The 12,888-nt window shown below is 40.1% G+C and overlaps 1 protein-coding gene across 2 annotated transcripts in view; it reads right to left on the bottom strand.

Moving 5' to 3' along the window:
• Positions 1 to 313: 313 nt before the first annotated feature.
• The window catches only part of A1CF (APOBEC1 complementation factor), a 115,926-nt gene continuing 103,351 nt past the window's right edge, over positions 314 to 12,888 (bottom strand). For both annotated transcript variants that reach the window (XM_075612924.1, XM_075612923.1), the window contains exons 10-12: positions 7,603 to 7,739; positions 6,187 to 6,311; positions 314 to 4,295 (exon numbers count right to left, since the gene is read on the bottom strand). In XM_075612924.1, coding sequence (XP_075469039.1) covers positions 4,144 to 4,295; positions 6,187 to 6,311; positions 7,603 to 7,739 — 414 coding nt within the window. In that variant the 3' untranslated portion in view covers positions 314 to 4,143. The remainder of the gene's footprint in view (positions 4,296 to 6,186; positions 6,312 to 7,602; positions 7,740 to 12,888) is intronic.

The following is a 12,888-nucleotide window of genomic DNA, read 5'->3' on the forward strand; positions in this document are numbered from 1 at the left end:
ACATTCTGATATCACAATATCACAGTAACCTTTTATCTGTGTTCATACTGTATAAAGCCAAAAGTCTATGATTGACAAAAAGTGGAGAAATGCTGTTGAAATTTGTGCGACATTGGGAAAATTCTATTGAAATTCTGATGAAATTATAGCGAAAATTGGCAAAATTGTGAGCGATGTCAACTTTAGCTAAAACGCACAATTTCAGAAAAAAAGGTCACCAATTCTGCAAAGCAAATTCGAACACATTCACACATCTCTAATATAGACCAATGACTTTTATTGACTCTATTAAAAAATGAAAGAACAAACAACGTTTTTATAGTAGTATATACACATTTATTATACTTGAAGGTTTAATTAAATCCTTTCTCACTTTTAAATTATACATTTGCATTGCATGATTTACCATAATTCAAATATGCATTTCACTCATTACCCTGTGGTGTCAATTTTATTTAACCCCTGCAGTGATTGAGGGACATGTGTTAGACGCCCCATCAGTACTGAAAGAGTTAAACTTAAATTTCTCACAACCCCTTCACTTCAAAAAGGGGGTTACGACTCATTGCTGTGCAATGGCTCGCCATCCTCCCTGGCAGCGAAAGTGTTAACTTCATGATTGTTACGTTAGTAATTTGATGGTACGATTTATTATACACTCCTTTATTCACAGTGTGACAGTTCTTTACAAATATAAGTACTACACGTACAAAAATAAGTGCTTCTTGCACATTTCTTAATACTGTTGCTATCTCTCTTCTCTTCCGGCAGACTGGCATTCGCTTAACATCCATGGGCAACCTTACAAAGGCAGTATAAGCTTTACAATTCAAAGAGAAGGGCCCCACCAATAACATTTACTTAAGATTGTTTTGCTTTCACTTGCTTTTTACAGTTCTATTAAATTCAATGCAAATGCATCATTTGTGAGTTTCAAATTGAGATCTTGGCTGTTACCCAAATGTGTCTATGGACCAAATTGGTCAACTCATGACACCCTCATAACATGCACAAAAACAACATGTATTTTACTTTCTCATGAACAAACAAAAAGGTTTTCTCAGCCTAATGCAAACCAGTGAAGTTTTTCTTTTATACAGGTACATAATATCCCTAAAAAGGGGGTTTCAGATGTTGACCAGTATTCTATACACAACATTATCTAATACATTGGTAAATACATACAATTTGGAAGGAAGAGGAAAATAATAAGAAAACTAAACAAATAGAACACCTGGTTTATATGAGTGCTGTTCAAAACCAACATACTCCATGTCTGAACAATGATTATATAATCCTGCTCTAATCCAATATGGCGGCCAAGGTAGTTCTGGTCAATAACAGGGAGTATCCATTGTCAATCAATTATCTTTGTTAAAATGTGTCCCTGAGTATCATCATGTTTTACTGCCATGTGTAAAAAACAAACCTATATTGGATCACTGTTTTTTATTTGTTATATTTGTTGTCCTTGTTCTTTAAGCTTGTACCTCACACAGTGCTGCACAGCATTCTTTTATTTCCCTTCAGTTTGTTATAATGCTAAAGACTAGTTTGTGTGTTACTTTTTCCAATAGAAAAGGTTTGGGTTCATTTTTCCAGAATATTGTTAATGTTTATGTACCCGTTTTCTTGGCTCTCTAAAAAAATTGCAATGGTTAAAATATATCCTAAAATTGGAATGGTTTAAATATATCGTGTTTAGAGATGTCCTTAATGAGCACATTAAAGAGGCAATCCCAGACGTTTTTGTTTTTTTCTTATTTTTCTTAATTTTTAATACAAGTTAGAAGCAGGGGTTCTCTGGAGCGGATCCCCGTTAATTTCAGCTCCGGGAACTCTCTGCTTCCGGAGATACAGGCCTCTGAAGTTGGTCCCGGTACATCCTGCAGATTTCTGCAGGGTTTAGCTTCCTTGTCACATGGGCCAATAGGAAGCTGCACCTGATGACATCACGGCTTCCTATTGGCCCACAAGGCCCGGCAGCTTTGAAATGTAGACATACTGTATAATGAACACCAGATCGGCTACTTGCACCCACCCACGGAGGTATGTACCTCTGGAAGCAGGGGGTGCCCGGAGCTGAAATTAATGGGGTTCAGCTCCGGAGACCCCCTGCTTCAATCCTGTATTAAATAAATGAAGGGGGAAAAAACAAAACCGTCTGGGATTGCCTCTTTAAGGGGCTGATTCTATATGTGGCAAAGCAGCAGGTTGGGCCATTTTTGGTATGTATAGAATCAACCCCTAAGGAGAACTGAAAAAGGTATTTAACTCTTTCAGTGCCCTAATGACGTACAGTGTATGTCCAAAAAAGTGTCACCCCCAGGTATCCTTATGACGTATACCGTAATAGTAAAAATAGCCTAAATACGGTAGATGTTGAATACCCACCGCAGAACATGCATATTCTCATATTCAGAAAAGCTTTTCCTTACTCCTTCAGAGGAAAACATTGGGGGGGAAAACAAGGAAAATCATTCTTGTTGGGGGGGAAAAAATGCTGTTTTTACATTTTATTTACGAGTGCAGATGTGATTTCTATGTGGCTCAGCCATTTTCCCTCAAACTTGGGCTTTTGATATTTTGCTATACATTGAATTCCAGCGTGGAGTTCTACAGAAAAAAGGTGGGTTTCCTGCTGAAGACGGCCATTTTAACCTCAGCCAGTGTCAGGACACCCAAGCCTGTATCCAGGCCTCAGATACAAAACAAGGGCATATGATTGTATAATACAGGGATACATATACAGAGAAAATATACAGGTAAACAACACTGTTCTTCTAAAACAACTACAATAACCTTGTGACAACTTGTTTAACATGTTTGCAGATAAAGCAGTAGGTACTTAAAAACCTAGAAAAAAACTGAACATATTAGCAAGAGTTCAGTCTTAAAATGAAAACGGCTTTCTTTTGGTATTACAAGCTTCTTTGTCAAAATGGGTTGTTTTTCAGATACACTAAATATATATTTTAAAAGTGCATTCGCTGGTTACTGCCACACTCTTGCCATAATTGTGTGATTTAGGATGTAGGACACAAGTCCTTTGCAGCATTTTAATTGCCTGAGCAATACTACATTGAAAATCCTTCCCACTTTTCATGTGCTTCTCCCTAGTCTCGACCTCTCCAGTTTTTTCTTTGTTGTGCGACAGTACTAGCAGCTTACTAAAGGTAGGATAGCAGGAGTGAGGTGGAGTTCTTGGGAAGGAGGGAAAACCTATGTGGACCTCAAGCAGGGGTTGCCATCTCTCTGGGTTTGACCCAGAGACTCCGGGTTTCTTGCACTTACCTCCGGGCTACAGGTTTAGCCAGTCAATCTCCGGGTGGCGGCGAGGTGCAGCGTGGGGCGGCGGCGTCTCCGGCAATTCACCTTCCAACTGCAGTGAACCTGGCTGTGCGGCGGCAAATGACGCCTCGTTGCCATGACAATGGGACGCTACGTGACATCATGGCGCTACGCAGCGTCACGTTGCCATGGCTTGATGCCGCGCAGCCATGTTCACTGCAGTTGGAGGGGGAGTTGCAGCAGGATGCCGGAAGGCACCACGCCGCACAAAGTAAGGGGATTGTTTTTCCGATGTTCTCCGGGACGGCCTTCAGCAGGAGGTGGCAACCCTGACCTCAAGCAACTTACTATTGATACATTTGTTACCTGAGTCTTTTCTAAGATTGCTAATCAATCTATTGATAATAACAAGATCTGTAGGCTTTGGCTGTCATAACAGTGAATTCACTTTTAAACACCTGTACGCAGTTGCACTGCTATTTAGATACATTTAAAAAAAAAAAAACATTTACAATAAGTAATTTACAATATATATTTAACTTTTCCTATTCTTATTTTATCGCGTGTATTGTATGTAAACAAAATTAACATCGTTGAAACTAAAGACTCTTTAAAATAAGTAGGCACTAAAATGACAGGCAGCAATAACTCATATCAACTACTAATTAATAACTGATTGATTTCATTTGGAATAAGACTAAAACCAAATCATCTGTTTTGAAATTACAGCATTAAATCATAAAAGCTACTTGACTAAAACACATATTACATACTGTCACAATTACCCATGTGCACTAAGATCGGCAACTAGCTTTCAGAAGGGAAACCGTTTTCTTGTTTTTAAATTAGCCATTAAAAAGCCCCGTATCCATCTCCACGAGTTGCAACAGCAAAGGCAGGATAAGCTTCATAAGTAGCATAAGCTGCTAAGTCTTGTCCCATGGCGACAGCCTGTTTTAGCTGTGTGGCGGCTATAGTCGCAGCTGAATTGGCAATAGTATATCCTAAAAGATCAATTTAAATAAGACATTTGTTAAGAACAAAAATAAAACATAATGGCACAGCAGAAAACTGACAATACATAATGTAGTCATCGTTATGGGGATGAATTGAGGAGACAATAAACTTGATAAACAAGGAACATATTTCTTTGCATCCAGTTATAGCCCCTACAGAATTTTGTGCATGCAACACACTCAGGCCTAAATGCACAAATGTGTGCTAAGCTTTAGCACACATTTACTCCCATTTACATGATAAGGCTTAGCACCCTCTTGTGGATCTGGCTGCAGATGGGAAAATTAACAAGGACATGAAACTCTGAAGTGATACTAATTTTTGCGTGGCCCAACAAAATAGTAATGTCAGATGTGGGGGCATTGGAAACGATAGTTCAATTTAAAAAAAAATGTTTTGTAGGGAAGGAAGCGATGAAGGAGCTTATGCTCCAAAATCTACGTGTGCTTCTCTCTCATGTCTCTGGTTTTTCTATCACCTTCTCTTTTGTGATTGGGATTTTCTTTGATTTTGTATTTTCTATTAGCACTTTGATTTATTTAAATATTTTGATCTTACGGCATTTTTCTGCATGTTGTATTACAGTATCTTTAGAAATGCTTGAATATAATTGTAACAGGGGCAAGCCTGTTTACAATAGCTAGAGTTGTTGGGTGTCGACCAGGCAGGGGTTAATCCCTACCTGGAGGAAGGGCCGAGCTGAGTCTAGCAAGGTGTTTAAAAAGCAGGAAAGTGTTTGGCTGCCTCTCCCTGGTCTGCATACAGACCACACGCGTGTGTCCTTTATCCCTAGGGACACCAGAGTATGGAGGGCATATCCCCGTGTTCTTGATGCCAAGGGACACCAGATCTATGTAGACATCTATAGTTGTATATGGACTTTCATATCCTGGGGACACTGAACGTTGGCCTAGGAAAACCATATCCTTTAAATTGCTAGCCTGCCTTTTGCTGCACCTTGGCTGAGGAAAAGCCTGTGTTTTTTGCTTATTGCACTTTGGTGAAATAAAAGCCGACATTTATTTTCCCAAAGCGAATCTCCTGTCTCCACCTCTGCACGCATGCCCGTACAATCATTTGCTGAACTTTTTTTAGCGTTCAGTGTGTCTATTTGTTTTTTATTTCGCTTCCTATTTCTATTTAATGCATGATCATTGGATATGTACAAACCTTTTTCATGAAGTTGCAAATAATGCTAAATTGGCTCTTTTCTAGTCATGAAAAAAGCCGCACCCAAATTAGATTTAGCAGACCTTTCTGCCATGTGTTGTCAATTTTATTTGATATGCTAATACTCTAAAATCACTAGATTCAGTTGCAAAATTCCCTAAAATTGATAGATAGATCAGATGAAACTATACGTAGAGCACACAGGGCCGGCTTGATGGCGGTTTCATCGGGGGAGCCGCAGCGAGCTCTTCCCCACAACATTTAAACTGATTGCCGGGGGCAGCGTGCGGGGCCTCTGGAAGCTCCGACATCTCCTCCTGCTCCTCATCCCGGCATCTTCTCCTTGTGTCGCCATAACAATGTGAGGTCAAATGACGACATGACGTGGCTGGAGGAGATGAGGAGCAGGTGGAGATGCCGGAGAAGGTAAGAGGCCCCGTGCTCTCCCCCGGCACATAGCTCTGCCAAACTCCCAGCCGGCCCTTTGCACACACCATGTTTCACTTCCTGGCTGCCAATTTGGCGACACTATTAGCCTTTTGAGGCAGGGAATCACATTTTGGGGACGCTTACAATTTTGCAGATGCATTTTGAACAGTTTCACATTTCCAATGATTATAGACACTGGAAGTATGTACAGCAGTTAGTGTATGTATGAGATGCTGTCAGTTCTTTCCCATTTGCTAACCCCAACATGACTTTTCTTACCTGCAAAGGCTGCTGGGAGTTCTGTTGTCTCTGTCGGAATACCCAAGGTCTGAAGAGTATATTCTGCTGCAAATATCTTTGCTTCATCCACGGACACACAAAGTTTTGGTGGTGTGAAAGGATGACTAAGAAAAAAAGCACAAGAATATCTATATTAGAGGATTACAGAACAGGGTTGTTAGATGATGTGTGCTTTAACGATAAACACGAGGGGGAGGAATACCGTTCATGGGGCCATAACATTCCTTTTCCAGATTTACATTACAGGAAACACCACATTTATTTGAAGTTGTAGGTTTTAGAATGGAATTAGATTTTTGTTTCAAACATATGGTAATTAATGTAGAGATGCCAAAAGCAGCACGCTTGAATTCACTTTGGGGTTGCTTAGGATACAACAATCCTAGTAATAACACGGCATATCCCGTTATACCTTATAATATCACAGTTTCCATAGGATTCAATGGCAGTGATAACACAGAATATCACAACTTATACCACCATATCCAACCACAGGAAACAATGAAGCTGGCTACATCTTTACATATATTTGTAATATTAAGACTTTTCTAATGTTATTGTATTTCATTTTACACACTTCAATCAAACATGAACAAAAACTCTAAACTTGACCCCAATATCACGACATCTTCCTTTATTTAAAAAATAAATAATTATCTTTAAAAAAAAAAGTTTGAAAGAAAAATGTACTAAAAATATTCACAGATTATTAGTTGCTGTTTAATCATGTTTATCCTTAAAATGTACGTTTTTCTTTTCAGAGTTAATTACATTATAGACCATTTACACAGCCAAGCAAGTCTTGTGTTATCTAATTTGCAAGCGGCAAAGAATTAAAAGAAACCTAACCAGCTATTTCCATTGTCTCTTACCAGATCCATTTATTATTCATTGGGAAATATAAAATAAGTAACTAGTGAAACGTCAGACTTCTTTTCAGGAAACCCCACCGTGTTATTTTTTTTGCCACCAGCTCAGATTTTGGGTGGTTTAGAACAGGGAGGCTCAACTCCAGTCAGCACAGGTAGCTCACCTGTGCTGAAGCTGGCATGTACTGAAAACCGGACCTGTTGGGGGGGGGGCTTGAGGACTGGAGTTGAGCCTCCCTGTTCTAAACCATACAACATCTGAGCTGGTGGCAAAAAAATAACACGGTGGGGTTTCCTGAAAAGAAGTCTGAAGTTTCACTAGTTACTTATTTTATATTTCCCAATGAATAATAAATGGATCTGGTAAGAGACAATGGAAATAGCTGGTTAGGTTTCTTTTAATTCTTTGCCGCTTGCAAATGAGATAACACAAGACTTGCTTGGCTGTGTAAATGGTACGTTATGCGTTCAATGATCTGTTTTATGATGCATGGAAACTATATTCGTATATAATACACATTCTTACATTGCGGGGTTCTGGCTGGCAAGGACAGGAATGGTGATCTTATACAGAAACAATTGTCTTTGATCTTGACCAATGGCGGAGTGAAGCTGATAAACTGGTTGTCCCCAGTTGTTTTTCTGACAGATTTCTTCTAGAATCTAAAAGGCAAAAACATATACGCTAGCTGATGTGTTAAACTGCTGGAGATACCACTCCAGTTCTTATATGTATATTATTTAATACAGTTAGCATGTCTGTTTAAGTTGCTGGCCATAGCCCTACGCAATATGCTGTGAAGCTATATTTTTCTTGCTCATAAAGATTTTAGCACCATTCATTATGCATTGAATCTTCCAGAGCAAGGGCAAAACAGCTTCATCAGATAGGCCGTTATGTAAAGAATAGTTTACAGGTTAAAATTCCCAACTTCTTTGAATCATGCACACATTTAAGGGGAGGATTCACTAAGCGGGGATGCAGGGGTATCACACCCGGTTTCAGCATAAAATATCATGCAAGTCAATGGCAGTTAACATCAGATCACAGCTCCCCAAAGTTTCAAATACAGAATGAAAACCTCAGAGAGACTTTAAAGTCCATAAAATTACGAATGTCTATGTTTTCTTTAATACATAAATAATGGAAGCAGTATTAACTGAGAGCAGGGGAGAATTAATACATTGGCTGGAATTTTGCGCTCCTTTTGGAAATGCATACAGATGTAACAGACGTTATTGCACTCGTTACCTCGCGTTAATACGTAAAATTGCACGACTGCAGTAGTTTGGAAAATTGCACCATGTGGTGTGTATGTGTTTGTATTACACAAGTAGCACATCGTACAAAAATGCGTCAAAACTGCGATAACAACTGCGCTGCAACAATGGCATCTACAGCTTTCAAATGATAACTACAAGCAAGTGATAGACTTGGGCACTTTCTTTAATACTCTGTGAAGCAGTCTTCCCTGTGCTTGGGATGTGTCTAGTGTTAATCATTTTGTTGAAGCGGAACTTTTTCTCAGCTTGGGGTAGTGGCTTCCCAACACATTAGATAGCAGCTTATGTGAGGAAAAGCCAACTATTATAACTCACACATTGTGGGTATTTTATTGAATAACAGAACCGAAATGCTTTCTTTGAGTTGAGCAAACCAGTTAATAGACTTGTATCTGTTCTGCTGAGATGAGCAGCCATGGTGACCACTGGGCTTAGAGTCTTTAGAGATTTGTTTTGAAATGCTGTAGGCTGGTTTTCAAATGGGAAGAGCAGCCCGTGGAAGGGCTTCTTTACCACCGGAGATGGCACCAGGTCATTCATTGATTGAGATGCTGTTGCCAAGACTACTCGTTCAGCTCTCCACATGTGCACCCAGGTCCCTTCATGCCAAATAACCACCCAGCTCTCCATGTCTTCTGCCCCAGCTTCCCAGGACTCAGCACCTACCCAAGTGTGCCCGCATTTTCTGCCTGCAACAACAACTCGATCTGAATAGAAACCACCACATACCTCTCATTTTCTGGCACTTTGCTCACCTTACAATTACTACTGTACTGTATGTTGAGTAAAAGAAAAGCCAGCCATCTAAATCAATAAACCGTTTGTTGGAGATGGACAAAACCTTTACCCAAGTTACACATTTTCGCATAGAAAACCCATTCGATTTGCCATATTTGGCACTTTCAATGTAACTTCTACAGGAATTGGGGCACTCTTGGTCAAACACAAGAAGTTAAGGAATGATTGTATAGGCGAACATTTTGTAATTAAATCAGATTGATATTTTGTGTTGCTGGTGAAGTTTAATCATACAGTTAACCAAATTATTTGTTTTCGGGCAAATCTTTTACAACATGTGCACAAACTAGGCGTACAAAGTAAGTTATGGTGAGTAAATAAATTACAAAAACTTTCCACCATACAGTTTACAGCAAAGATACAAGAACACTTATTCTAGGTGGCATTGCTGCATTGCACATTCATTCTAGGTCATTTACTGTACACGTTGATATGTTTTTGTTCGTTCAGTCCTACTGCAGAATACAGAACGCAAAGTCCTGTTTTCTAACTAATGATGCAATTACTAATCTACAAATGAAAGTAAAAAGCCTTTTATTAGATGTAGAAGTGGTCAGAGAAAATACTTAAATGAAACGGCACAGATCAGACTAAGGGCCTCATGCAGTAAGCGACGATTATGTGAAATCGGCAAGCTTATCGATTAGTCATGTTATTGGCGTTTTTCCCTCTCCGTATGCAGTAAGTGCCGAATACATTCAAAATCAACCAGAAAACAAATCCGCCCACTCTCACGATGATGAGCCGATCACACACAGGTGTATCGGCGTGCGTGGCGGGGTGCTGTTAGGTTGCACAATCACAAATCTTGCTGAATCAGGCGAAACAAGCATGTTTTTGATTGCGCGCCATATTTAAAGGCAACGTGTACTGCTAATCATTCTCTGTGTTGTTGGGAGTGAGAGAGAGAGAGAGACGCACAGAGCTGGACGATTGAAGATTTGCATATTGACTGAGAGACTTGTTGTGTATTGGGTGAGCTTTGTCCTTTGTTGTTTTGTTTACATCTTTGTCTTGTTTTATATGTGGAAGTGGGTCGTGTGATTGCCTGTACATTTCTTGTCTGTTTTTTGTGAGTGCTGGAAGTATGCCCGCAAAGCGTGGGAAGAGTGATGCTGGTGGGAGTGGGAGTGCTACTCGTGGGAGTACGCGTCGGAGTGAACGTTCTGTTCAGGGGAGTGATGTTGCTGGTGCACCGAGTGGTGTTGCTGGGAGTGGGAGTGCTGTTGTTGGGAGTGGGAGTGCTGGTGCTGCGAGTGGTGTTGCTGGGAGTGGGAGTGCTGTTGTTGGGAGTGGGAGTGCTGTTGTTGGGAGTGGGAGTGCTGTTGCTGTGAGTGGGAGTGCTGGTGCTGGGAGTGGGAGTGCTGTTGCTGGGAGTGCTGGTGCTAGGAGTGTGAGTGCTGGTGCTAGGAGTGTGAGTGCTGGTGCTAGGAGTGTGAGTGCTGGTGCTAGGAGTGGGAGTGCTGGTGCTAGGAGTGGGAGTGCTGGTGCTGGGAGTGCTGCTGGTGGCGCAGTTGCTGATGGGGTGTCTGGTGGTGGCGTGCTTGCTGGTGGCCAGCTTTTGGAGGCTCTTCCATTGGAAGAAGGAGAGTCCAGTCAGCACCAGCCAAGCTCTGACCCTAAACCTGCTCGGAAAAAACGTGTGGAGAAGCCACGTAATCCTCGCTTCAATGACCAGGAAAATAGGGCTCTTGTCACTGGCATTCTGGAGCACTATGACAGTCTCTATGGACATTTAGTAGGTAAGTGTAACTTTACATTTATTATTCAAATACATGTGATCCTAGGTCATCTGAGTTTTGTTCATATGCAAATATGGGTACACAATATCTTTCTATGTTCATTAGTGTGGAAACACAGCTTTTTATCATGCCTTACAAGGACAAATAAACACAGCCGGTCAATTTGCCAGAACTGCATACAATATGAATGCAACCTTGCTTACATGTATAGGTTTAGTAGTGAATGCTCATGTGCTGCACATATTACACATAAAACAGCATGTTTGATATCTCTTGGAACAGCTAGCAGTGTAGGAAACTGGTGCTTATATTATTATTCATTTACCTCATATCTTTTATATGTTTTTCAAGGGCGGACAAGTGCAGCAAGCAAAAAAGAAATGTGGGACACAATAGTCATTGGTGTCAATGCCTGTGGGAATAGTGTCAGGGACAAGTATCATTGTCGGAAAAGATTTGATGATATTAGGTCCAAATTGAAAAAGAAAATACAAGACCAACGCGTGCATGCTACTGGCACTGGAGGTGGGCCCACACCACAACGTCTCATATTGACTCCATTGGAGGAGCTGCTTCGGCCAAAATTACTTACCGTCGTCGTGGAAGGCTTGGCTGGTGACCGTGACATTGGAATTTATCCGTCACAATTTCCAGCAGGTGATAAATATTACTGTACTAGGCGTGTCGTTGCTTACAGTTATTTTGCATATTTACACTGCTTTTTATACTGTCTTCACAATATAAGCATACCTGCATCTATATATGTATATGTCTGATTCTGTATATATATATCTCAAAATAGACATATATGTAGTAGTCCTACTAAAAGCAGTAACTAATATAGCACGTGCCATTGCGTGCTCATTTACATGTGAATTCCCAAAATGCATAGCTGCAGTGGAAGCAATTGATGGTGGGCGAAGATGGGGAACAACAGGGTAGTACACGTGTAACACATGTTCATGAGAAATTATTAGTAGCTACAGGTACAGAACAGAAATATGTATCATATTATTGTGTATTTTATTGATTTTACTCCGACAAACATGACATTACTGCCTATTTTAAGCATGCATCAAAGAAATTGCATGTAACGGCCTACAAACATCACTGGCACTAACACATCTATAGTTGCTTATGAAAAGGTCCATTTTTGCTTTATGTCATATACAGACAGCATAATGAGGCACACGTATCATATGTTATGTCATTGTTTTCATAACTTAAACACTGCAGATGACTACTTAGCTCATCTACCATTGTGTTAAAGCAGCTGCAATTAATATCTCATCACAGCATACACTTCAACAGAGGGGGTGGGGTTCAGCACACACACTAATTACAGCCTCATTTCACGGTCAACTTAGTTCAGACCATTTGCACCTGTTTCAAGTCATTGAAAGGTGTGGCTGATTAGGCTTTTTGGGGAAGGGAATACCTTTCTTACAACCTGAATAGCACAACTGAAGTTAATCACACTCATTTGAAAGCTTAACTCTAGCTACTAAATGCCCCAACAACTCATTACTTATCAAAGCGTACGTCACACATTAGTTCACTCATATCTATAGTTGAACTACTATGAAAGACACATTATCACACACTGCATGTGTTGTCTTGTTGAGTCACAGCCACATTCAGGTGTGCCACATCTTCGATTAATGTACCACACATATCCTCTACCAAAAACAACACTTTTTGCAATATGACCACCTTCATGATAACCATTGTGAATGGTCATCTCATGATAGTTATGTACATTATGATACTGATATCACTACACAACATATGATTTTTATGTACTCATTTAATCTATTTATCCTCACGCATTACTGCAGAAACATAGTATGTTGTATGTTAGGGAACTCAAAAATTCTAAGTACACAGGCATGTACAGTGTTATTACAACTATTTATGTTCACTTTCACACACATTTTCGGTTAAGGAACTGATGTTGTTAGTTAATCATAAATACAGAACATACAATA

Source organism: Ascaphus truei, chromosome 8 (assembly GCF_040206685.1).
Source record: "Ascaphus truei isolate aAscTru1 chromosome 8, aAscTru1.hap1, whole genome shotgun sequence".
Taxonomy (NCBI): domain Eukaryota; kingdom Metazoa; phylum Chordata; class Amphibia; order Anura; family Ascaphidae; genus Ascaphus; species Ascaphus truei.